General features: G+C 41.0%; 2 protein-coding genes across 2 annotated transcripts in view; one reads left to right on the top strand and one right to left on the bottom strand.

Annotated features, from left to right (window-relative positions):
- Positions 1 to 27,294, bottom strand: part of IQGAP2 (IQ motif containing GTPase activating protein 2) — a 109,123-nt gene that overhangs the window by 27,617 nt on the left and 54,212 nt on the right. The window contains exons 7-15 of the mRNA XM_009327312.1: positions 23,326 to 23,510; positions 22,583 to 22,670; positions 21,861 to 22,024; positions 21,251 to 21,338; positions 18,613 to 18,776; positions 17,913 to 18,073; positions 15,419 to 15,543; positions 13,110 to 13,273; positions 4,548 to 4,638 (exon numbers count right to left, since the gene is read on the bottom strand). Of these exons, the coding sequence (XP_009325587.1) occupies positions 4,548 to 4,638; positions 13,110 to 13,273; positions 15,419 to 15,543; positions 17,913 to 18,073; positions 18,613 to 18,776; positions 21,251 to 21,338; positions 21,861 to 22,024; positions 22,583 to 22,670; positions 23,326 to 23,510 (1,230 nt within the window). The remainder of the gene's footprint in view (positions 1 to 4,547; positions 4,639 to 13,109; positions 13,274 to 15,418; positions 15,544 to 17,912; positions 18,074 to 18,612; positions 18,777 to 21,250; positions 21,339 to 21,860; positions 22,025 to 22,582; positions 22,671 to 23,325; positions 23,511 to 27,294) is intronic.
- Positions 6,663 to 9,709, top strand: F2RL2 (coagulation factor II (thrombin) receptor-like 2). The gene is made up of 2 exons (XM_009327247.1): positions 6,663 to 6,814; positions 8,532 to 9,709. Exons 1-2 carry the CDS (start codon positions 6,757 to 6,759, stop codon positions 9,611 to 9,613), a joined length of 1,140 nt encoding a protein of 379 aa, XP_009325522.1. The 5' UTR covers positions 6,663 to 6,756; the 3' UTR covers positions 9,614 to 9,709.

Raw genomic sequence — 27,294 nt, 5'->3', positions numbered from 1 at the left:
CCCTCTGGATGTGACCATCTAACCAATTCCTCACCCACCGGACAGTCCGCCCATCAAATCCATACCTCTCCAGTTTAGAGAGAAGGATGTTGTGGGGGACCATGTCAAAGGCCTTACAGAGGTCCAGATAGACAACATCTGTAGCCTTTCCCGTGTCCACTGATGTAGTCGCTCCATCATAGAAGGTCACTAAGTTAGTCAGGCAGGACTTGCCCTTGGTGAAGCCATGCTGTCTCGAATTACCTCCCTGTCCTCCATGTGCCTCAGCATAGCTTCCAGGAGGATCTGTTCCATGATCTTCCCAGGCACAGAGGTGAGACTGACTGGCCTGTAGTTCCCCGGGTCTTCCTTTTCTCCCTTTTTAAAAATGGGGGTTATGCTTCCCCTTTTCCAGTCAGTGGGAACTTCTCCGGACTGCCACAACTTCTCAAATACAATGAATAGTAGCTTAGCAACTTCATCCACCAGTTCCTTCAGGACCTGCAGATGGATCTCTTCGGGTCCCATGGACTTGTGCACCTTCAGGTGCCTTAGATGGTCTTGAACCCACAGTGGGCGGCTCTTCATTCTCCCAGTCCCTGCCTTTGCCTTCTGCAGCTTGGGCGGTGAGGCTCAAGCACTTGCCGGTGAAGACTTGCCAGAGATGCAGCTTTTGCTTCCAAGCCACATAAAAGTGCCCTGAGAGGTGATGCTGCGAAGCATGTGCAAACTTTGAGGTTATACGACGTTATCCATGCTCTGATTCAGGAATTCCTAAGCATCCTTTGCTTTAAGCAGGTCCCACCATCACCAAAGGAGCTGATACCACCACACCTGACAGCATGAAGCAGCACACCCACTTCAAAGTGCCTCACACACTAGAGGTATATGCTGCTTTAGAAACTGCTGCTCTGGTCTTTAACGGTGTTTCTTCACATCTAAATTCAAGATCCATGCACAGAGGAACAAGTGAATAGACAAATGGCTAGAACATATACATTATATACCTGCTTAAGTGAACCTGGCTACCTTTGCTGTGCTTCACGCTGCAACACCAAACACTTTTCTTTATCTTGTGTATATCCAGATCAATACAAAAAAGGTCCCTCCCCACACTCAGTGCTCTGCCTACGCAGAGCTGACCCAAAAGGTGCTCCGTATCAGGAGCCTACATACAGGAGGCACTGCATGAGACTGAGCTAGCAGGAGAGCATTTCAGCAAGAGAAACAGTTTTTCTTTGTGGTTAGTTTGGCTAAAGTGGAATGGGTAGCTTTGGCTAGACAGCAACAGATCAATCTCCAAATACACTGGCAGCCAGCTGAGAAACAAAGTGAACGCACAACACCACACCACCACTGTCTGGATTTCTACCAGATAGCATCCTGCTATTTTTCTGTGCTATGAAACAGACCCCTGCCAAGCATGCACATGCTCCCCACGAGACAGGAGATGACTTTGTACCACAGCTGTGGTATCGTGATGCCCAGGCATCCAGCCTCAGCAGTGAAGAAGCAGGAAAAACTGGGAAGCCACACATTACCAGCTTGCTGCTGCTGGCCCAGGTGGCTCTAGGGGCTCAGCCCTACTCATACACAGTGCCATGTGCCTCATCAGCTCTGGTCACCAGTATTTGAACGCTTTTCTTCCTCCTTTTCATCCTATAGTTATGGGTGCTGGAAGCTATTGTTATAAAGACAAAAGAGCACACAACCTAGCTAAGACTTGTTTCTGTAGGACCCCTGCTGTCTGGCTTTTTCCTCATCTTTTAATTAATTATGCCTTTGTTTTTGAAGGAGAAAGTAAGAAGAATGTTTAGTAGGAAAAAAAACCACAATTCAACAGAAATTATTCCTTTCCATTGAAGTGCTAGCAATACTGAGGCTGTTGCTCTAAAGGCCCATGTGAACCCTGTAAAATTATAAGCTGAATGGAGCTTAGCCATCCCTAGCTGCAGGAGAACGGTGGGATTCAGTTTGCTCCTGCAGCAATTGGGATGCCAGTACCAGATCAACACTGTGAAGGGCTCTTTTCCGCGCCCATCCTCCCTTCAAACAGCTATGATATATAAAGATGCAGCTGTCTGGTGCGATAAGCCTGAACTCTCAACAGGGCCAAAGATCAGCTTTTTCCTATAACATGGACTCTCTCATGACAGATCCTGCTTTGACAGACAGACTCTTCCTGTACAAGACTAAGGTCAGTATTGGTGTCTATTCCTGAAGGCTCTACAGTGATATTTGGCCAATCTCATTTTGTCCTCCACTTAGATAAGGAGTACAATGGTTGAACTGATTCCAGAAGTGAAGCAAGGTGATGCAAACTGCACAGCAAACACCAGAAAGAATTAGGAAAAGCACCAGCATTTACTAAACACTTCTTCCTAAACGAAGATACAAGATACAGAGTCCTTTACTGACAAGGAAGACAGTTTGTAAAAGCCTTTTAAAATGTTAATATTTATATAAGGCATAAAAATTAGTTTGGAAGGGATCAAGACTGTTTCAGTACAGCTATCAGTACCTTCTCTTATTTTACTGCTCATTTTATTGCTATTACTGCAGCAATCTCAAAAATACACTTTGTTCTGACTGAAAAATAAATCTTTGATTGCCTTGCAAAAGTTTTGGAGTAGGACATGGGGAGTTGTTTCCCTTTCAAAAATAACATCTCTGAGATAGGTCAAAATAAATGTTTATTTCCAAGGTGTGATCAAGCTGAACTTCAAGTTGAGACTATGTGAACACAACATGCTAACTTCCTGAGACAGGATGTGTTTGTTTAAGGAATACCGGTTCTGTTTTTTTGTAGGGAAATTTTAAATAACAATTTTTAGCTGCAAAACCTTAGAGCTCTTCTGAAGAATGTGCTGTGCTGACACTGCTTCCTTTCAACCCAGAGGGCAGAGTACAGTAGATTAGTAATTATTTCCACAAGTGACTTGTTAAAACACTTCTACTGATCATACTTGATTGTGAAAAGCTATGTATTTGCTTCAAACACAGATTATATGAACAGATTTTACTACAACATCTAGCTAGTGGATGGAGCTATGGCATACCATTAGCAACATTGTATGGTATTGGTTTATGGATAATGCTGTGCTAATTTCTGCAGGCCATTTATGAGATATATTCTTAATGCTTTTACACCAGTGGACACAAATGAGGATGTTTTCAAGTCGCTCTTTAGCTTTAACTTACATCTGTTTATAAGCTATGCGTTTCCTTCCCTTCTCTGCACTCAGATGTTTCCTCATGCCTCTGGGTGACATTGATGGGACGCTGTTTTTGTCCGCAAAAGAAGGTATCAGCACTCCTGAGCACAAGAGCTTGGTTGGGACAATGTGTGTGCATCTGGCCCCATCTCAGAAAACACAAGCCAGGTGCTTTTCACTACAGATGCATGACCTATGAAAATACTTCAAGTGTCTTCAGCGTATCTGACCGGTTACATTAAGACTGTATTAATTGATTAAATCAATTCTAAAGTAACAGTAACGCTAAATGCAGTGTTTCTGTAGCAGGGATAGAAGATTTTGTAATAGCTAGCTGTGTTTGTTTTCTTCCACCCACAACTTCCCAAGCCCTAACTACTGACATAGCCTGCCTATAAGTAAACAGGCTGCCACACTGCACTAACGCAGGCTGAATACAGCGCTGCAGGAAGGCACCGACTTCAGCAGTTGTATTCACAAGCTCTTGTGCAAAAGAGGGCGACACTGACTCACCCGAAGCCAGGTCAAGCAGAAGGTGAACCAATACCCAATGCCAAGCTAACAGCCTCGGCTGGTCTGTGCTGGCCCCAGGCAGGAACAGGCAGGGATGCCATCCTGCTCTCCAGTGTACCCCATACACCCAGCTACACTTGCTTTACATTACTTGCCAAAGTATATTACGTATTATGAATATTTTTCTAAAATTATTATATTCAGTCTAAACCTTGACAGAAGGTGTTGAGTGCATCCAGTATACAATGCTCTGGCAGGATAAGCTTCACCATTTATCCTACAGATTTCTTCCTCTTTAGAGATTGGAAGAGCATGCACTTCTCCAAAAAGCCCGAGTGCTCTTTTTACACTACTTTTAAAGTTAATATGTTCCTAATCTTTGTTTGTTAGCACTTAATAAAAGGCATTATAATGAAATAGGAATAAGCAAAGTTGTAAACATGTAAGAATTTGCTCTTACAACATGCATCAAGATTTGAGTCTTCTATAAGCAAAATAAGCTTCTGAACAGTACATCCCTTCCCATTCACACATCCTTCTGTTTCACCAGCTATGTGGAGATACACTGACACTAGAAATCTTGGTCATTATGTTAATCTGTATAACCAAATCCACTAAATTATTAGCCAAGGCTTAAGGATTAACACTTTAGATAAAACCAACACCACCCCTGGACATCTAAGTCACCCTAATTTCAGTATGACAAAGAACATGCATTCATTTCTTTTGATGTATTTAAAGGGCTGTCACACTTCCTTGAAGAGGAAAAAATAAATGACCAATTTCAGTTTTTTAAGACTAAGAAAAACAAGAGCAATGCAGATGCAGGGTAATGCTTACAGATTGCTGCTTCTTTTATATTGTTATTGGCATCACTGATTCCTTTTTGTATTTCATCCAGCCATAGAAGCACTGATTCATCTTGGGATTCCTGGAAAAAGAATAGAGAAAAGCCTTGAAAAAACTGGATTATAACAAAAGTTGTCTGAACATACTGATAGAGCTCCGATACAGTCTCCTCTTGCGAAGCCCTTGGACACTAAAATTAATTTGACTGCTTAAAATCAGCAGTAAAACATGTTCATATTCTATTTACTAACTTGAATAAACTCCTGTTCAAATACAAAGCTCTGAAAGTTTTCATGTTTAGAAGACACCATCCTGCTAAAGATCAATACAAATTTTGAGCAAAGCTAGAAACGTTTTCATTTCCATGATACGTAGGCAAAGTAATCTGAGTGTCAAATAAAACCATGCATGCTCAGGCAGCACTGTGATAGCAGCATGAAGAGCACAAAGCAGAAGACTGCAGGAAGTTGGCTTTCTTTCAGAATCCCTTATTTGGAAAGGGTCCGCGTGTACACCTGAGTACACATTACGTTAGAAAATAACAGCAAAAACTGAAATAGAAAGACAGCTCAGGTTTAGTAATGATGACTTAGCTCAGGTGGCAAACGTTTCAGGAATTAAGCAGCAGAGCAGGTCTTGCTCTTCCTACAGGCTAGCAGTGCATGGCATTAAACCCAAGTTGAAATAGAAGGTGCAGGGAAGTGGGCTCAGCATCCCCACTAACCAGTCCTGCTCCAGCTGTCCAGGTTCACAGGTGAACCAACACTTCAGCTGAGAAAATAGGGGTTTGGAGCTAAAGTGACATTTAAAATCTAATCCAGTAGGTGGAGGAACAAAATTCATTCTAAAGAGGAAATAGGAGTGCCAGGTCTATAATAAACTAATGATGAGAGAAACTGGAATGTACTGATTTGATAAACATCTAGGACTATATACACACAAACATTTCAGGAAAAAAAAAAACCCAGAAACTCTCTCAAGCTAAAACAGTGTGGACAAAGAACCAGCTTCGCAATGAGTATCCCCAGTCTTGCACCCAACTCCAGGTCAAAAATCCAATAAATCTGTTATCTGCAGAAATTACAAAGAGAAAACAGGGTAAAAAACGCTAAGGCAGACTCTTCAGTCTGCATCATATATGTAAACAAGGTAGCAGAATAGCTAAATAAAATCAAGTAGCGTCAGGAAATCGCATGACAGTGGACACACACTGCAAGTTTTTCTAACAAGAAGATTAGAGTTAACACTTGAGAGAGCGTATACTAAATTCTCAAACTACAGCTGGCAATTTTTAGAAAAGGATTGAGAAACTGAAAAGAATTCCTTATCTGGTGTCCAGCTTTTACACACTAAATACAAGAAAAGACACAAATACTGCTCTGGAGCCAAGTACAGCTTACGCCGAGCCTTGCCACTAGCTTGGAAGCCAGACCAAGACTTGAGCTAGTTTCATCTGCTGAAGCAAGCCACTGTTATTTGGCACTCGGGGTAGAAAAAGGAAGGGATCAACAAAACAGCAGATGAAAATAGGGAAAAGGTTTTAGAGGCTGCAGGCTGTGGAGGGGTGGGAACTGTTTGAGCAGAGCCAGCAGCTGGATTGAAGGAGCACAGACAGCTAACAGTGGGGAGGGAGGTAGAAGGCAAAGAAGGGCAGAGTTTTCTTAAGGCATGTTTGCATGTGTGGCTTGCTTTCACGTTTGCATTTGCTAAACTGAGATCACCACACTCTTCTCCAAGCCTGGCTTCTTCCTTGAGAAGGGTACAGAGTTCAGCAACTTCGCATTCAATCTGTGGATGAGACCCTTGAGGATTTACTAAGCACACTCTTTGATTTTTCCAGAAAACACCTTTTTACCCCAAACACATGCATGTACAAATTCCAGTAGAACCCCCTACATCGGCTTCAGGCTCGTGGTAAATCAGGAGTTAAATTGCTGCTGTAAAGCAATTTTATCTGTGTTGGGCAGAGGCTGAAACTGAGTCATGTGTGCATATTTGGATACGTCACACCCTCTTGCTGTAGTAGACAAAGAGCAAACTAGCTCCTTACATAAACCTCATGCCTACAGGATGCTTCTGGAGCACAGATCAATTATTCTTTAGTCCCTCACAGAGGGGGGAAAAAAATCCCCCACAAAATGCCTCTTGAGATGAACTAGAACAGCATCGTCGTTTGGCTAGCTGGATTTCACGTACTACAATGAAGATACTGGTTTTCACTGGACTGCTCTCTCTTACTTCCAGTCTTTTCACAACAGGTGAGTTGTCCTTTCTGTATCTATTCCACATTTTAGTCAATAACATAGGCTTTTTGATAATGTTGGCGCTTTGCCAGCTTAAATGGGTCGTACATGCATCATTACAAAAAGCAATACTCTAGGAAGTCTCACTTAAGGCAGATTTTTATTCTTCCATTTCAGTGACACCTTACTCCCCCGAGCCACTTTCTATAAAGAATTTTAAGGGATCTTTCTGCTCTTACTGAAGACGCATCTTCTCTCTAGTATTTCTGTAGTGATAGGATAATCTTAAACCTGTAGAGTCTTGTTTTTTCTGCTTTAAAACATTCAATAGAATTACAACTTCACAGATGGTGCTATTAGAAGGAAATGCTCAGATAAACTATTGTGACAAAAATAACCAAAGGAAATGATCAAATAAGCCCATTTTTTTTCCTCACTAGAATTAAAGGTGTTTTCACACCAAGCTCATTTTTAAAAGCTAATTTATATATATACACAATATATATATATATGCACATGCATGCACATATTTGTCCTTTAAAAATTGACTAAAATTAATCTTCTGGATTAATCATACAGAAAATTACTAAAAGGGATGCAGTCTACTAATTATCATTTCAAAACATTCTACCATAAATCTGCCAGTGAGCATTGAGAAAACCGTTTTCCATATTTTATTCCAATATGGAAGGGTAAAAGAAAAACCCACAGGTCTTCATCCAAATTTCAGTTCGCTTCTGAATTCCAGATTCAAGATGCATGCTCTAAGCTTTACACTAAGTCTTTTTGCATTAAACACAGCTAAGAAAGTTTTTAAATGACAAAATTAATTACACGGTCGTTCATTCTGCAAAATCTATTTTGTAACACATGGTTTTAGAAAGTATTTTGAACACATTTGTGCTTCATCTGGAAATGTCAATGTCTCGACAAAGTTCTCTACTAAAGACTGAGGAACAGGCATTAATACAAGCAGCATCACTGGCTTTGCCCACATGCTAATGATGTTTACTCACTGAAAATTTTCCTGCTGCATGAAAATTTTTGTTCACTTACCAATAAATTTGATCTACTATCAGCCCAAGCGTTTGTTTTCAGTTCTCAAGACTAACCGCCCTTCCTCATGTAGGAGAAGCTGAAAAGATCTGGTTTGCTTTAGTCAGAACCTGAGGAATAACATCAATTTGATATGCGAGACCAAAAAATTGAGGGTTATTTCAATTTTCTAATTTGAAAATTTCAGCCTGTTTTAGGCAAGTTAGCACTTTTTGCATCTTTTGCAGTCACACATTTCATCCATGAAGTGACAAGGACAGTACTGCTGTTTGCTTTAGAAATTCTGATCAAGCCTAGACTAAGGCTGCTGCTTATATGATGAATTACCATCACTGCTACTACTGGGAAAAACCCTCTACAGGTGATAAACATTACACAATTGTCTGATATTTTTGCCAAAGATTACTGAAAACATGCAGAATGCAGAACGATCAGCTTAACACTAAATTCATGCTAAATTTTCAAGGTTGGGTGTGAGATGACAAATAAAGTGAAGATTGTCCTGGAGTACATTTGATATGAACAGCCAAAGCAAAGGACAATGCCACCAAATCTTTTAAAAGTAATTGCTTTTCACATGGAGATGTTTACCTTTCTCCATACCTGAAGGTGAATTATATTGCTAATCCAGTAGTTTGCCCTTTTTAACAATTTTAACTTTTTTTTTAAGCTTCAGAATTTTCACTGAATGGCTCTACAATTAAAACCGTGTCTCTTATCAAGACTTTCCGTGGAATTTCAGCAAGAGACTATGATTACATCCCCCCTTTTGCTATAGAAGGGGAGACAACGACCATCCATATCAGAGAACACAAATGCTCTTCAAAAAAGTCAAATGACTCCACTTTAACAGAAGTGAACAACACCACGCTGGAGTACCTGACCAGCTCTCTGAGCACCAAGCTAATACCCACTGTCTACCTCAGTGCTGTTTTATTGGGTGTACCATCTAATGCCATCATTTTGTGGATGCTGCTCTTCAGGATCCGGTCCGTGTGCACTGCCATCCTCTACACAAACTTAGCGGTTTCAGATCTGCTCTTCTGCATCATGCTGCCCTTCAAAATAGCGTACCACATCAATGGGAACAACTGGATTTTTGGGGAAATGATGTGTCGAACTACCACTGCAGTGTTTTACGGCAACATGTACTGCTCCATTCTGCTGCTCACGTGCATCAGCGTCAGCCGATACGTGGCCATCGTTCACCCCTTCACCTACAAGAGCCTGCCGAAACGTGCCTATGCCATCGCGGTCTGCGCTACCGTGTGGACCATCGTCTTCTTGTACATGCTCCCGCTTTGCATAATGCAGCAAAGCTATTACGTGAAACAACTGGACATTTATACCTGCCATGATGTGCACAATGCCTGTGAAACAATATCTTCCTTCCAGTTCTACTACTATGTTTCTTTAGCTATCTTTGGGTTTTTAATACCTCTTGCAACTATCGTTTTCTGCTATGTCTCAATTATACGAACACTCAAGACTCATGAATGGTTCTGGTATGTTAAAGTCAGTCTTTTGATCCTTACCATCTTTGCTATTTGCTTTGTGCCAAGCAATATTATTCTTATTATCCATCACATCAACTATTACTATTACAACACAGATGGGTTGTATTCTTTTTATCTAGTTGCTTTATGTCTTAGCAGCTTAAACAGTTGTCTTGATCCTTTCCTTTATTTTCTGATGTCGAAAATTAGAAATCAATCCAATATTTATCTAACAATGGTTAAAATATCCAGGGAAAAATGAATTTAGTTCTGTATTTATATTATTGGAATTATGATTTTGTACAGTATTAACCCAGGCAGCAACAAACCTCAGGTGCAACAATTAAACTTAGATTAAAAAGTGTTAAAAAAACCACAATCTCTGTAAAATTTACTTCCTTCCACACACCACACAAGGGATATCTTCAGAAATACACTTCTCCAGCTCTATAATTTTATCACACGTACTGCAACATCTGGTGTACCTAGATTCAGGGCAGTGGCTCCGTGCCTCCATTTCCTTCTGAGAAGTTTGCTTTCACGGCCACAGGGAAGAAACCAGAATATCAGCCACCATAGCCTCTGAACACCAGAAGAGGAATCAATATCCAAACAGCACTTTTAGGCCCATTCATGATTCCCAAATACATCACATTAGCTCTCAGCCCACAATCACTGCAGAAGCAGTGATGTGGAAACAAGTTTTTGGCCCAGTGGAAATGGGAACAAGTAGAAGCACTTTCTACACGCCTGGGAGCTGTCAAGCTTTCCAGAAGCTCCCTGTCACATAGCCAAGAGCAAATACTATCCTGGATGTTGGAAATAAAGAGTCAGAGTCCTCGTAGGTTCAAGGAGCAGTAAATCTACAGCTGTAGACACAGAGCCTGACACTTGCAAGGCAGCATCGCCTATGAGGCTGCTTAACCAGCTTTGCTCTGGAGACTTGTTCTTCCACTTCGTCAGCGCCTGCACCCCTCTAGCCCATGAGGATTGCTGGGAGCTAACCCTTATCAGTGTGAATCCAGGCATGTATTCTTCTTGCTTGGTAAGCAAAACAGGGAAGCTATTTTGTAGTATTCTCGATTTCCACATCCTCACAGGAAATACCTACAGTGTTAGAAATACTGAAGCTAGTTGTGATTGATTGTCCGCATTAATAAAGCAAAGGGTCAGCTTTTACAGAGACTCAAAAGCTACATATACACTGAGTATAAGTTCCTACAAAATGAGCTCAGTGGTTGACGTTTGTATTTGTAACTGCAGCGTGTAAGACAGTGATGAGAAAAAATGTTTTACATCAGTTTGATTATGGTATTGTAAAAAGACTTTAAGTAAAGTGATTTGCACTGGAAAATGTCTTCAAGGAATCTGCAGCCTGGAAAGACTTCCCCTCTTCAATTTCTTCTGTGTCCTAATTTAAATTAGTTTTAATCATGCCATTCCTTCAACATGCACAAGAACAGATTTTAAAGATAACTTTAAAATAATCCAGATGTTATACAACTATTGTAAATATAAAAAACGTGAACCTAACTGTAAAACCTGTGTGCCTACCACTCAAAAAATAAAATAACACAGGTACCATTTCAGAGTTTGGCACATCTGTTTAACTTTTCAGGTATCCATAATACACTCCCTAAACACAGGGTTTCTCTTCACTGAGACCTGAATACAGTTGGTTTGTAATGGCCTTGAGAACTGTTAGAAGCCGTGGTTTAAGATTACAGGAATAAATAAATTGCAGGTTTGCATTTTCAATTTCAAGCAAGGAACAAGTAGGTGAGATCTGAGATTAAGGCCTGTAATGGGTACGGGGAGATTCGGGTGCAGATTCTACCTCCCCAAAGCCACCACAGCTACAGGGACGTGACAGCAGGCTGGTTAGAATACGCGAGCAGGTTTGACCCATGTTTTTTCAGATGCTGGGAAACACAGGAAGTTCACAGGCAGACCTATCTGATCCTTGTAAATCAAATACTTCCTTTTACCACAGCTCATTCTTAAAACATGCTAAATACAATTAAAGGCAGATCTGCTTTATAAACAGGGCTTAGAAAAAGTGAGGAATAGACAGACTTTAGACATTGCACTATCTTTTCAATTGTTTGGATTTTTTTTTTTTTAAGGAAAGTTCAATCTAAATCATATTGTTACCTAAAGAATGGTGAACGTCCATGTGATTGACCAGCATAGAGAGTAAATCAGATTAATTCATCTGAGTATTTCTTTTGAGAGCACATATAGTACTGTGTTTTGCTCTCTTCCTAAACAGGAGTAATGCTCCTGTTTACAGAGGAGATGTTTTAAGCAGTTGTCAAAGGATTGCAAAAACAAAATACCTCCGGAGAGAAAGGCCAGCGGAAGTCTCTAGGAACATCACAAATTTTTGAGTGAGAAGATTTCAAAGAGATTGCACAATTTTTTTTCCAAAACTTGGAGACACCCATTTGTTTCCTATCAGCACATTCACACAGGAACAGGAGCAGGCACCAGGTTTGCACCTGGGGAGTACAGCAGCGGCTGGCAGGAGTGAGCCAGGACAAGGCTGCTGTGTGCAGGCACATGGGTGCCTGTGGGCTGTAGGTCTCTGCCTCAGGGACATCCCGGCTCTCTATGCATGCACAAAGGGTCTGGCATGTCGGGGGCCAGCACTGTGCAGCCACCATCTGCACAGACACTCTCTGCCCGCAAATACCAACCCTGGCCCTTCCAGGACAGGTAAAGTAGTCAGCATGCACTAAACCCTCCCCAGCACACACGGCAAGGGAGGAAGCTTTTCAGGATCCAGGGCTCAGTGAAAGCAGCCCTTACCTGGGAACCCAAGCAAGAAATTAAGATGTGCAAATGCCTTTTGAAAGCTCTGATAGTGGATTGCAGAAACACACTGTTTCAGAGCAGGTACCACAGGTGAGGTTGCAAGATAGCTGGAAGATATTTCTACAAGCCAAAGTTCAGGGACTTTCTCCAGCTGACCATATTACTTTAGGAACGCATTATGTGGATTTTAAGCATCTTTTCCAAACACTGGACATTTTAAGTGCTGTGCTAGTAGCTTTAGCTAATCTTTTGTTCAGTCACATCCTGCAAGCTGCTAGGCTGATCTTTGTTTATGCTTCTCTGAGCTGTGATGTTAACCTGCTTTTGGGGAAGCAGATAGCAATATCCTGCTGAGATAGGTTTAAACTGAAGGCACATACAAGATGGCCAGCTTGTTGTTGCATGATAAAGCCAGAACAGAAATATGTACAAACTCCACTACTATAAAACACCAGATTTAAGCAACTGAGACTCCTCAAAGTACTTCCCAGAGGTTTGTTAAGGAACACCATGACTCCTTCAGCATGACATGACTCCTTTCTGGCAAAAACCTCAATTCCCATCCATACTGTAACTCCTGCCTGACACAGTCTAGTAACTAGATCCTTGCACAAATTCATAACTATGTCAGGGCCACTGCTGCCCACGTTTTGTAATAGCTGCAGCAACCTAGTAGAATTAAAAATAAGCAAGGTTACGTCAAGTCAGCAGTGACACACATGCAGAATATCTCTTAGTATTAACACTTTGAGAATTAATCCCTTTTGCCAGTCAGAATAAGTTGCAGTGGAAAATTACTTAGTGCCTTGTTGTTATTGGCTTATTTACAACCCCATTGATACAGCTAATCCAAACATCAGGGGAACAGGACAGGGACACACATGTAAGTGAAAAGAATTGACATTTCAGTTCTGACAAACCGCAACAGTCAAAGCTCTAACCTTGCATTTCTGTGCTTTGGCGTGGTACAGAACATCCTGATAATGCCTTGCATATACTGGTCTCACATCTTGCAGCTTGGCTGTGGGCAACCGTAGGGTTTCTAGAGTTTTCTCAGGATTTCCTTGGTCAATTGCTTCATTAATGTGGCCAATTGCAATGATTCCTATAAAACAGAAAGGTTATTAAAGATGTAGTTATCAAAGAAAGATACAGCTTATCCGATATCAGGTACAAACAAAGCAGTAACATGAAGAATAGAAAAAAATCAAGTAACAAGAAGCAGAGGCAGCAACAGCAGCTTATTTAAAATTATTTATGCTCAAATATTCATGTGAAGCTATTCAGTTGCACAGTTTTCCTTTCTGCCGCAGTTATTGATTCATCTGAATCTACCTCTTCATAAAAATCAAATTTATCCTTGCCAAAAAAAGGAAAACAGACTTCCCTACTTTCAGGGCAGCAGTATCTACATGAAGCTTAAGGAAAGGTTGGGCATCACATCTAAATATTCACTTACATATTAGCTCACAGTGCTGAAAGACTTATTTTCAAATTATTTCAGACCAGTTTACTTGAAACCCTGATTTGGACAAATATGTACATACTGACCTCCCAGCTACAGCATTACATATCAACTTAACCTAATTTCTTTAAATTCCACCTTAAATAACCAATCTGATAATGTTGACCTTATGAGAAATCACTTGATTGTTCAGACCATTGGCACTCAGGACTTCAGTCAGCAAGTTACATGGCCCAGTGTATTTAATAAAACCTCTAACTCATTTTATTCAGGCTGGTCTCAACATTTTAAAATCAATTTCCTCCTACCCCCAAACGGTGCTGAAATACGCTGCTCAGCACACTTTCTCCCTAAAGCCACCCCAGAAGGGCACCAGGCAAAGGGCTTCCCCATCACCTGTGAGGGATGGCATCCCTGCTGGCAGCGGATTGTCTCTCACCAAGTCTCTCCCAGACCCACCACAGCCCAGTTGGCGGGGTCACAGATCCATGCCCTCATAAGGCTTTGGGAATGAACAGTTTTTCTGGAGTGCTACCAAAGAGGAACTGTGCAGACATGTGGGCTTGCTTATGGAAACAGAGGTCACCCTTATTCCTCCCCTCTCTGCCCCAAATAACCATCCCCGGGCAGAGGCCAGTGTCACTGAAACCAAGTGCAGCTATTTTAGTACTAAAGACTGACTCTCCTAATGTAAGACCACCTTTTTTAAGGCCCGTTTCAACTCCTAGTGACTGTAGAGATTCACACAAAAAAGTGATTATGTCAGTCAAATGAACTGCTCAGCATCCCACCCTGCTGGAGGGCACACATTGCAAGCAAGCTGCGACGGTCTGCAGCAACCACTTGACTAGGTTTAAGAAGCAATAATCCAGTCAGTTTTAGCATTTCTGTAAAATAAAGCTTCTCTTACCCATATGAAACAGTAGCACGTACAACACTGATGGCAGTGCAGGAAGGGCACACGCACCATGTGTCAGTGCCGTGGAAACAGCCTGCGCCTTACGAAGGCTCTCAAACTATACTCCAGACTGTTTCCCAAATGGCAAGCGATCTGAAAGCTGCCCTCTCCTTTCCTTGCTCCAGCAAATCGGGCATAACTTGATAGCCTCAAATTTTAGTTAAAAAAAAAAAAAAATCATACTTCTATATCCAGTGGCGAGACTTGGTCCTTTAGCATTTTTGAAGGCCAAATGACCAGCTATCACATTTAATATAACACCACCCTTTTAGGGCAAATGCAGTTACATTCAGCTTCAAAAATAAACTCTAAATCTATTTATATTAGAAAAAGTGGGCACAAGAAACTCCCACACAGGATATCAAGTTACCTAAAAGGAGAGCAGGACAGGTAATTGCACTGTCTTACCAACTCCCTTGTGAAAAACAACTGCTTGGATATCATTTAACATTAAAAAACTCTCTTCCACAGGACACTGCCTGTAATTTTTTCCCCTATCCCCCAATATGCTCTTTGCTTACAATTTCTGCAAAATCCCCAAAGCGAGACCATCCAGCACCGATACTGAAAGGTACTGCCAAGTGGGCAGAACTAGGGCATTTGCAACACTGCAGAAGTGTTGCAGGATATCACCCTGTGATATCCTTCAGCCAGCCAAAACATAACCAGGAATACTTCAAGGACATTTAAAGACCAACAGGCATTGAAAATTACTTAACACTCTTCTCTCTTGATGACTGTCTGTACAAGGCCATTCAGCACAGAAATTTATGTACCAAGGACCAGACTATCATCTCTGTGGGCGACGTACAGGAAGAATTACTTACTTTCATTTTCTTCTTGAATTTGCATATTAACCAAGTCAATGCAGTTCTGGATATCATTCCAGCTTAAATAATCTTGGCCTTGAGATGAAGCCTCTGACTTAATAGACAATAGTGTATCAGCATAACTATAAGAAGATATAAAATACATAAGTGTATTTCACATACAAGATAAACCGCCATAAAGAATTAGTCAGATGTACCATCCATCATTTAGTGCCTAGTATTTTTTTCAATGAATGAATTTCAGACAAACTCATCTCTTGCCAGAAATTATACAGACATGCAAGCTGCCTTGCTGGCTCTATGCATGCATTTCAGGATCTGAAAAAATCTCCCTGTACACTAATCCAGAGCACTTCCCTTGGCAATGTGGAATGATGGTAATATATACACTGGACATACACTTTGCTTTATGGTGCTACAGATAAATTTGGGAGAAGCTATGGCCGCCTTCTTGCTACACTAAGTCAAAGACCAGAGTTTCTGCCCTAGCATCAGGTAGCAGCACCTCCTGCTACCTCCATGGCCCCTCCATGTGGAGGATGATGGGCCATGGGCAGAAGAAGGGCATAAAAAATGATGCTCCTCTCCCCGCAACTCAAGGTCGTCCAAGCACAGGCTCTGTAGCCTCTGTCTACTCTCCTTAGAAGTATCACAGATCAAGATGGGCTGGAAACCTGCACAGTAGCGTAAACTCATGTATACCTAAGTTAAACAATTTTCATATTCCTGAATCAAGCATACAACTGCCACAATATATCAGATCAAATACCTGTCATCTATTTCCAGCAGAAGCCTGAGAAATTAATGGTTGCCAGAAAAAATACAGGAGAGAATCATCATTTCCTCCTCCGATTTGCCCTTTCAGCAGCCTGCATGTAAGGGCTTCCTGAGCTAGAGGCTACGTATCACTTTAATAGTTGGAAACAATGCTGTGCTTCATTAATTTACCTACTCTAGTTTGAAATCTTATATATTCTTGAGGAATGAGTCCCACTATTTATGTATTTTGTGAGATGGTAGTTTCTTATATAAATTTTTAATTTGATATTTGATAGCGTCCAAACTTTTCTCGCTCCAGTTCTCATAAGAAAATAAAAACTAAAGTTATAAGAGAAGCTGGAAGCTTTTATTAACCTTCCCCACAACATGCACACTTTTGCAGACCTATGTCGTATTTCCCCTAAATTCTGTCTTCTAGGAAACACATTCCTAACAAGTTCATCTCTTCTGGTAGAAAGCCATTGAACACCATCTCCCTCACTGAACTTTTTCTAGGTCTACTGTATTCCTTCTGGTATTGTGCAACCAAAGCTTCCTGCAATATTCAACATACGGTTGGCAGCACAGATTTACATAATGGCATAATAAAGTTTTATTTTATTCTCTACTCCAACTAATTCCTAGTGTTTTGTTTGTATTGACTGGCAGCTTAATCTAAAGATCAGGTCACAGTAACACCAGCCAAAAATGCTGCACTTGGACACTTTGGGGCCCATTTCTGTATATTTATAACATTGCTTCTCTTGCTGACAAGCACCACCTCACATTAGCAGAGCCCAAGTGGCAGACTGATTTTGCTCCACCTTACGGCATTCTGCTCCCTCTAATCAAAACACTGGCTTCTTATTCCTATCATGACTGCCCTCCTTCCAGCTTTGAGACACCTAGTAAGAACCATTCTCAGATTCATGTTCCCTGGCAGTCTGGTGAAGATCTTCATCCACTGCTCTCCCTTTTGCCTAGTAATGCCTTCCAGCAGCACATGGACGTCACACTTGTGACTGAGAGGCAAGAATCAGCCCATGCCCCCACGCCCTCCTCCACATGCTGCGCGCTCAGGTCTCACACAAATTGTAATGTTGCCTGATATTTTTTGCAGCTATGCAAAAGGTAGCAGCACATGGCTGTGACAAGTCAGGCATGTGGCAGTGCAAGCAGCTGGCAGCTGAGTGAAGGCTGTAATTTAATGTTGAACATGCGTGCGTGCCACAGCGTTGTACTTAGCTTTTTAGCAAGCAGGACTGCACTACATTTTTCAGACCTTTGTAATTCTCAAGCAAAAAGAGTCAGCCATGGTTTAAGGGACCTCCTGGACCTTAAAGCATTAAACACTACCTCATTCCAAAGATCTTCTTTCAGTATTGCAGAGAGGTTACTGATTAACAGTTTCCAGCTATGGTTGGTTCATGTGTTAATGTCTGCAAAAATTCTTGTCAGATTTTAATGTTTGCTTTCCGAGGATATTTTCCCTGCACCTCACGCATCCTCTGCCCTCAAACATCTGAGGCTGTGCAATTGCTTATACTTACAGATACACAACTAGTTCAGCAATTGTCACATTATCCCTTATTAACTTATAACACAGATGCTTATCTTGCAGCTCTTTCAACTTCATAGCCACAACACAGGACAGCCCACCTAGTAAAATGCCTGCTTATCCTTTTGCAGAAGTTGCCAAGTCTCATCCAGACAAGACAAAATGAACCTTTACCGTTGAAGGTTTTCCTCTTCCAGATTATTGAAGCCAATGCATGGGTTTCTGAGATGATTCTTTATTGTTAGGATGTCCTTATTTTCCAAGGCCTGGTTTAGCAACACAACAGCTGACAACATTTCTACTGCAATAGACAGTTCATCATGTGCCAGGTAGTTCTGTAGGACAATAATGTACCACAGTCAGGAAGCTAAATAAGCAGTGTAACAAATTTGAGTTACACAATCTAGATACCACCAAGGAGATGGACTTGATATAAAAAGCCTGGCAAATTTCCTAGTCACAGGCATGTCAGATTAACATAACACTGGTGATAGAGCTTACTGGGTTTGCTACGCATCCCTTCAGCCTTGCCTTCTTTTGCCCCACAGTCCCATCTATTCTGGTCTTACCCTCATAGCAGGGGATTACTTTTCTACATAATATATAAAACAGAGTTAGTCCTCATTAAAAGCATGCAACAATTAAAAAATGTCAGTCTATTTGTTGCAACACAAGAGCTCAGCCAGAGCAAAGTGTGTCAAGAAACAAATTCTGTGATTCAATATTGCCTATTCAACCAAAACCAGTCATGCAATACGTAACACCATGGCAAGAGAATTAAGTCTGATTTTACACAACAACATGCTATGTTTGTGCTCTTTCATGGTTTGACTACATAACATCAGTGAGCAGGTCATAAGCTTTTCACTCTTACCACAGCATTCTGTTGTTGGAGGTTGAACAGCTCAGTCTGATACACAGCAGCAGCAAATGAGTGAACAACAGGCAGCTGTGCCTCCGGTTTCATCAGTGCAACCAGTGTTTTACTAGGATCACAGTTACGAATTGCAGTATTGATATTGTCAACTGCTATAAGTTCTAGAGAACAGCAGGGAAAGAAAAGCCTATTATTTTCATATGCCGTTTGCTCTTTATGCCATGTAGATGACAATTAGGTTATTCCAAAGAATATAATTTGCTGTCATTAAAGAAAAAAAACATTTGTGTGAGATTCTTCAAGACACAACTGCTGAATGTTGCAAAAAGTGTCTATTCAAAGGTATGCAGCAAATAATGGACTGGAGGACTTTAAAGTTTCTGGACTTTTAGATATTATAGACTGCTTATTGTACCTTTAACCCAAAACAAAGAGCTGACCCCATCCTAGCACAGAGAAAGACCTAACATCCCTCCTGGGTTTGCTTGCAGCAGGTACTGCTGGGTATGTCTGCTCCAGCACCCCAGTCTTGCTTCACCCCAAACACACCTTTCCTTCTGCGCCGCGTTTCCTCCCTCGCCTCCTCTTTTCGGCAGGACCTAACTCAGCTAGCTAGAACAAGTCTGTCCTGTGACACCAATGACATTTTTATTGTTCATTTCAGGAGGCCTGGTAGAAATTAGCCAAACACATTGGGGGATTGGGATTTTCAGAGGCTGAACTGATGGAAAATGACATGCTATGGCTTCTAGGACTTCCTCTGCATGCCATCACCTGTTTGTTTGTTTAATGGTGTGGAAGATCAGTCCTCACAAGCACTGCCACCTAGAAATTACCCCCTTCTCTACAGCTCAAAGTTCAAATTAAACTGACCACCATAGAGGAGTATGAATGTAACCCTTTTCGGTACCTGAACAACTCACCTGTTTTGCTTTTTGCTGAACTGACTTCAGCAGAGGTTTGAACCCCAGCAGAAAATTGCTGAAAACCACTTCCCACTTGGGCAGCTGCAGAAACCTTACAACATCCCTGAGCTTAGTCACAGCCACTGTAATTGCACACTTGGAGGAGCCAACTCTGAAGAAACCTGGGCCAGGACACACCCAGGAACACCTTGTACAAGGGACTGCTCTGGTCTTGCACAAAGGGAAACAACCTTGAAGGTTAGAGCACGTGTGGCGGAGTAAAGAATGGCAATTATGTAAATGCCATTTCCATCAGCAAAATAACCCCCATCTGCTCCACCTTATCTTACGGCTTTTCTGTATACTATTATCCAGGGAATGCTTTTAGTCACCACTGACTACTCAGGTGTGTACAAGTCTGCTTGTACAGCAGACACCATCCACAGTTCATGTATGCAGCAACATCTGATTATACAACACAATGACTTTGAAAACCTTTCTAAGTAATCAGGCCCACCTAAATAAGCCCCTTGCCTCTCATTTGAATCGCTCTGAAGCATGGTCATATGGCACCATGTTGTTCTCGAAGGCTCTCTCTATTGGCTCTTCCTGAGGTTAGAAAAAGCAAAGGCTCTCAAAGCTATGGTGTGCATGCTTTTTTAGAGAAAAGAGCAAAGAGGAAAAGAGTCAGAGTCCACAAATGGACTAGACTAGCTCTGCAGTGAATAACCAAGCTACTGATTTCTAATTCAGGAACTGAGCATGCAACTTGCAAAACACACTTTACATTGTTCACATTCCAGTAACAAAACCCATTATTTTTTCCTTTTCAAACGAAACACAAGAAATAAGTTGCTCTCCAGATCACTGTTACTACTTTTCACACATCACATTTTCCTTCCTCTTTTTCTTTACCAAGGAGCAACTCTTTTAGAGAAAGTACTGCTCACCACACCTAATGAATCTAAAATAGGCTAACTTTTGAGGTAGTAAGTCAAACTTAGCTTCTGGCTTAAGCTGACCTCACAGGACAGCCTTTAAGTCACATGACAAAAGCAATCAGCCTGGATTCAAAGCATTAGAAATAATACCAGAGACAAAACAGCCACTAAGCCATGCCCAGATGTAGCATGAAATGACAGCAGTTTAACTGAAGCTGAACTTCCTAAGCAAAGAAGTTTCCAGTCAAAAGCAGCAATACATGCACTGCAAATTTAGATCCCCCTTAACTATATTTTTTCCAAACTGTAACTTGTGTCTTGTGACAGTCTTAGCAGGCTAAGAACAGGTTAGATTGAGGTACATATGTCTAAAAGTGAGAATAATTTTCCTCTGCAATGTGACTGCAAAATATTCTTCCATGTGATCATTCTATTTTAATTCTACAAGGATGGTCATCGCTCCCACGTGAGGATTAATACTGCACTGATAAATATTTGTTCAAGCCATCAAGCCATGCATTGTCTTCAGTTTTAGCCAATGTGTTTACCAGTGGCTCAAGTTATTAAAAGAAAAAAGATACCTCAGATAAAAAGAATATATCCAATGCAGCACAGATTGGTGACTTGGCAATTGTGACACTGAGAAGAACAGTTACAAAAATAAAATGCAATGCATATGGTTTCAGTTTAAGAAACCTCGTTTACACGCAAGGAATGGTGGATTCAATTCATCAGCTTAACATAATTGAACGGTGATGGTAAAAAAGGAGTATTAAAACAGTTACTCACTAAGCTTGTGAGCCTCAGCTTCCGCATTGGCAACACTAACTTCTTTCTGTATTTCACTTTTGTCGAGCATATTTGGAACCCCTGCTAACTAACAGATCAGAAAAAAAGATTTAATTATGCTTTTAAGTTTGATGGGAGTTAAGGGCTAAAATCCCTTGATGGGACACTAGGATTTGATTGTACTATTCCCTGCGCATCAAATACCATGTCACAGTAAACACAACATTAATCTTTCCCTTTGATTTTCATCTTAATCAAAATGATGGGATTTTCTCCTTAAAACCCAACTGACTAATTTGCTGTTAATGATTCAATATTACCTTTTGTTGTATTCAAGTTATAACTCATTTTCAAAGCAAACATAGTATTAGGGGCTGCATGCTATATCTCAAATTTTCTTCTTATATCTTAGTAACTACTTATAAGGGCATCACGCTCTTTGGAGCAGATACAGCTACTTTGGTGTCAATTAGTACATCAGTTATTCTAAAACCTTTATAAAACTGTTTCATTAAGTGACGTTGAAGGTACAGTAAAGGCAATTTCTCTCTGGATTAAAGTCAGCTAAAAAAATGCAAACTGATGCGTAATACCCGTTCCATTCAATTACCTGCATTTTCTGTTCTTTAGAATCACACAATTGCAATAGGTACCATGAGGAATTTTGCGGCAGAACTTCAAGTAGGCTCAGAGCAGGACGGTTCAAACCTGCCATCAGCGCCACTTCATCTTGCCGGTCAATAGCCTCATTCACTTGGACTAAAGCTATGTGAACTGAAATGAAAACAATGCTCATAAACAGCAAATACGCTTTTGTGGAAAAAAGTCCATTGCTGTCAGCATCTCACTTTTTGTAAAAGCCAGCTAGGGTGGCAGTCTTTATCCAGCAGAGGATTATTTATTTCGAGACAAACCCTATGAAGGGAGTTTCTGGCTCTGTGCAAGCCCATGTGGGAGCAGTTCAATCACAGCTAACTGGAAGCTTATGAATGAATTTTGGCTCTATATAGAAGAGGGGGTCAAAATTTACAGTATTCTGCACACAAAAGGAACTCAAACGTAAGGAAACAGAGCAGGCAATAAATGATTCGATTCTGAACTGAGGAATCCTTACAGCAAAAACCACAAACACAGACATTAGCCCCCCAAACGATTAGTAGAGAAGGAGCAGCAAGAAAAAACTGTTGTAGACAGAAATTAGCTACTTCTGCGTATTTCATAAGTTTCCGCAGAAATATTTTGCTTGTTCCTGTAGATTCAAGTCATGTTCAGCTGGAATCTGGAAGATCGTGTGTTACGTGCACACTTCCACAAGGATCCAGAATGGCTTACTGTTTATCTTATTGATATTGCCTTGAATCTCAGCTTGTGTCAGCAGCTCCTCGTAGACATCTCTCTCCTCCTCAGAGATTGTACCGTTCTGAGAAAACAAAATTGTTGCTAGTACACACAAAAACTTTGCAGAGAGAAAAGCTATCAGTGGGAGTCATTAAAACTGCATCAGCTGAAATATTTGCTGGATGTATTTGTAAAGGAATTTGTTGACCGCATAAACCAAAGAAATTAGCACTTTGTGGTAACTGGCTGAACAATATTTAAAGCATTTTCTGCTTCTCATAAAATAGCTGTGTAAATATAGTGTAGCATTTTTCAACTACAGAAAGCATTAACTTTCACACAAAAAACAAAGCAAATAATTTCACATTAAAGATCTGTGGCAGAGGTTATACTTTATGGTCAAAAAAAGGTATCTTTTTTGGCAACCTTTTAAACAGAAAATTTGTTATTTCTAAAGGAATTGATAGAGGAAAACCAGTCTTTTTTGGTTTTAGTCTTCCAGTATTTAATCCTTTGGTCAACGTTAAGCTACAACATACTCATAGTAATCGTATACTTATAAAATTGGCTGTCAGCTTGTTGCATTACCATTATTTATCTTATTTAGCTTAAAAGTGGGTTTTTTTCCTAGTTGCACTAATTTTTAAAATTAATTTAACTTAATTTTTAAAATGGTGATACTACAGCATGAGAAGCAACACGAAGGAACGTGTATACTAGGGGTGCTAATAAAATACCACTACCTTAAGTCTTGCATTTGATTCTTTTCTCCTTTTAGCTTCAAAGAGTTCATTCTGATAGTCCTGTGCAAGTTCCTCATCCACGTTTAGCAACATTGCATTTGCGTTCCTCAGAGTTGCAATGGTTTGCTCAGCTATTCCCTTCTCAATAGCTTCGTTAATTGCTATTACTGCTGCATGCACTAGAATTAAAAGCACAACCCAAAATTTCAGTAAGCAAAATATATTCCATTCAAATACTTTTAATTTCTTGACCCCAGGCTTCTTTTAAAAAGGAAAAGCAAATGACGTGATTGACAGTAGAAATAGAACTTCCTTAATTAAATCTGCAGAAATCACCAATCAACAGAGAATCACTTAGCTATTGCAAGACAACAAAATAATTCTATTAATAGAAGTAGCAGTAAAAGAATCAAAGAACAACAGATTGTATGTATGTACATATGATCACGTAAGTAACCTGCCCATTCAGTCTGCTGTCACATGCAAGACCTCTGTTCCTTCAGCTTGATGCCCTGGGACTGACACCTACCTCACCAGGGATGCTTTCAGAACACCAAGTTGGAAGCCTTCCTCCTCCCATACATGTTCCTTGTATCCTTTTATTATTAAAACTGTCACCATTTCTTCTGATTTATTTGAAATGAGTGTTTAATATGCATTCAACAATTTACATATTCCCCTTCAAGCATCCCACTCCTAATGCTTCCCCTAGATCACAGCAACAAAAGCACTCAATGTCTGCTTAAAGGTGGCACATTGCTGTTCCATGTTCGCCCTTCTTCCAACTAGGGGTTAGTATTTTACTGACAGAAAATAAGACACGAGTTACATTTTATTGTTCAAGTCCTATGTCATTTAGAAGGCAATTATATGCAGGAATTGAAAGCATTTTCAGTAGTTTCTCTCTTAGTTAAAGCTTCTTTCATGTCCATAACGATACAAGACATATGCAAGTATTGTATAAACCAACTATATCTGAAAGATGCTACACAAGAATAAGGAAATTCAAACTCTATGAAACTTATCCCCCAGAAAGTGTAGTTAAGACTCCCCAGGCAGGGTGCAACCCTGCATACCACATCTAAGTCTGTCTGGGATGAACTCCTTTCCTAACTGAGGATCTGCACGAGCAACTGGGGAGCCAGAGAGACAGCGATGTAATGGTCTCTACTTCTGTCACCTGCAAAGCCACAGGACAGCAAACTTCAGGGGGGAGGGGGAGAAGAACACCCAAAGGGCTTTGCCGGGTTTCCCAAAACATTGTTGCACAGGAAAAAGGGAAAAAATGCCATAGGACACGCTACAGCCATTGACCAGCTTAAGTGTTAAACCTTTCCTTTGAGAAAACAAGAAAACTTCAACTACTAAATAAATGCTTGACTCCAAGATTAAGATTCAGAAATGCTCTTGTTTTTCCACACAGCAAATTTACATGAATGTACAAAATCAAAACCACTTGCAGCTGAATTAGGTGTAGAATAATGGCTAACACACCCCTCCCAGGTATTCCCTGCACACATTTGGCCCCGAGATCAGTCTAGATGAAGGACTTCTCTAGAGCTACCGTTTATCTAGACCTTCATGCCACAAAGAGACCCCAACAACTGTCTGGTGGCGCATCCATCTCAAAGATTTTACAGTAAAATGTAAAATGTAAATTCTGGTAAATGTTTATCTAGATCCTACCCCAAAGGAGGAACACAGCAGCTCCCCATTTATCACCACAGCAGCTTGTCTGGGATTTACTGTCATGCCACCAATGAGATGTGTGAGGGAAAACACAAATGCCATCTTTCCTTATTTTATCAGTATTCACTTGCTATGTGGCCTTGCATGGTTTTGCTAAACTGGAGAAAAGCATTCCGTAAAAACCACTTTTTTGGATTAAGTTTAACTGGGGGTCTATATATTTGAGTTTAGAGCCTTCATTTTCTTTCAGTATACGAAAGAAGTAAAAGATGCTTGTCAATGATTAGGAAATTTGAGTTTTTAGAAAGCCAAATGTGTGTACAAATTTAGAAAAGTAGAACAGAAGAGGAGACCACTGGAAACTCAACATGGACAAATGAAGCATTGTGCTGGTTTTGGCTGGGGTAGAGTTAATTTTCTTCACAGTAGCTAGTTTGGGGCTATGTTTTGGATTTGTGCTGGAAACAGTGTTGATAACACAGGGATGTTTTAGTTACTGCTGAGCAGTGCTTACACAGAGTCAAGGCCTTTTCTGCCTCACCCCACCCCACCAGCGAGTAGGCTGGGGGTGCACAAGAAGCTGGGAGGGGGCACAGCCAGGACAGCTGACCCAAACTCGCCACAGGGATATTCCATACCATATGATGTCATACTTAGCACATAAAGCTGGGGGAAGAAGAAGGAAGGGAGGGAAGGACGTTCGGAGTTACAGCATCTGTCTTCCCAAGTAACCGTTAAGCATGATGGAGCCCTGCTTTCCTGGAGATGGCTGAACACTTGCCTACCGATGGGAAGTAATGAATTAATTTCTTATTTTGCTTTGCTGGCATGTGTGGCTTTTGCTTTCCCTATTAAACTGTCTTTATCTCAACCCACGAGTTTTCTCACTTTTACTCTTCCAATTCTCTCCCCCATCTCACTGCGGGGGGAGTGAGCGAGCACCTGTGTGGCGCTTAGTTGCCAGCTGGGGTTAAACCACAACAAGCATGAAGTGAAGCTATACATTCTCAGAGAGGGCAGTTACTGGAAGAACTTGCTTAGCTGTTGGTGGATCATCCATTGCTTAGCATTAAATTCATGCTAGAAAGTTGTTCTAAAATGATTTCACTCTAGCTCAGTTCCGCACAGCATCAGAGGGGAAACATAAGCAGCTGGCATGATGGAGGAGAAGCAAGCAGAAAGACACACTGGTTCCATTGACATTGAACTCGACAAACAGAGGAAGTTCAGATTGGACATTAGGGAAAGGTTTTTCACCGAGAAGTTGGTTGTATAAACCAACTGGTTGCTGGAACAGGCTCCCGAGGGAAGTGGTCATAGCACCAAGCCTGTCTGAGTTCACAGTTTAGTTTTAGGTAGTCCTGCGAGGATCCGGGAGTTGTACTCAATGACCCTTATGGGTCCCTTCCAACTTGAGATATTCTATGATTCTATGAACACCCAGATCAACTTCAACAGGCTAAGAGAAGACTGGAGTTCTTTGACACACGTATCATCCCTGCAACCTCATATAAAACACAACACATAGGAAGGACGTAACCTCTTCCACAGTTGTCTAACAGGCCTCACTGACATAAGTGGAGGTAGCAAAAAAGTAGTCAACAGGTAGATTCAAACTTAGGAGAGACATGAACAGGTATTGGTGGTTGTTGTGAACCCACCTACCAAGAGAAACAGTAAGAAACCTGATTGGACTTGAAAGAGTAGTCTAGAAGCATGGAATAACAGAGGGGGTTACTTGCAGAATAAGCTCGCTTTGAAAGCACTTAAGCTTACTCTTTGCACGCTGATTTCTACTATTGCTGACAGCACAGCAGGAGTCATCAGCCGTTGTTTCACTTCATACATCCTTTTGCTTACTCCATTTTGGAAGCAGGGTGGCAAACCCCTTCCTCCGGCAGGATCTCCAAGTCCAACCTCACTAGTGCATGAGGGTTCCCATAGCAGATGTTTCCTGTTCTGGGGCAGGGCTTGTTATTTACAGCAGACTCCTTGCCCAAAGAGACAGAACCAGCATCAGGAAACCCTGCTTTTCTATGGAAGACTGAAAACACTTCAGAAGTTAAAGGAAACCCTACACACACTATAAAAAGTTTTCAGAAAAGGAAGTTTCAGCCCTTTCATCTTCAGGGAAGGAAGAAAGCTCCCTGAAAAAGTACTTTGTAGTCAGTAAATCTCTGAAAATTTGCTAAGAAAGGAGACAAACTACTCTCACATCCAAAGGCAGTATTTCAAGACCTAGCTTTGCAGAAGCGTGCACATATTAAGCTATAG

Source organism: Pygoscelis adeliae, unplaced genomic scaffold, assembly GCF_000699105.1.
Source record: "Pygoscelis adeliae isolate BGI_AS28 unplaced genomic scaffold, ASM69910v1 Scaffold26, whole genome shotgun sequence".
NCBI classification, from domain to species: Eukaryota; Metazoa; Chordata; class Aves; order Sphenisciformes; family Spheniscidae; genus Pygoscelis; species Pygoscelis adeliae.
The sequence above is the reverse complement of the archived record's forward strand: the minus strand, read 5'-3'. Positions and strand labels throughout refer to the sequence as shown.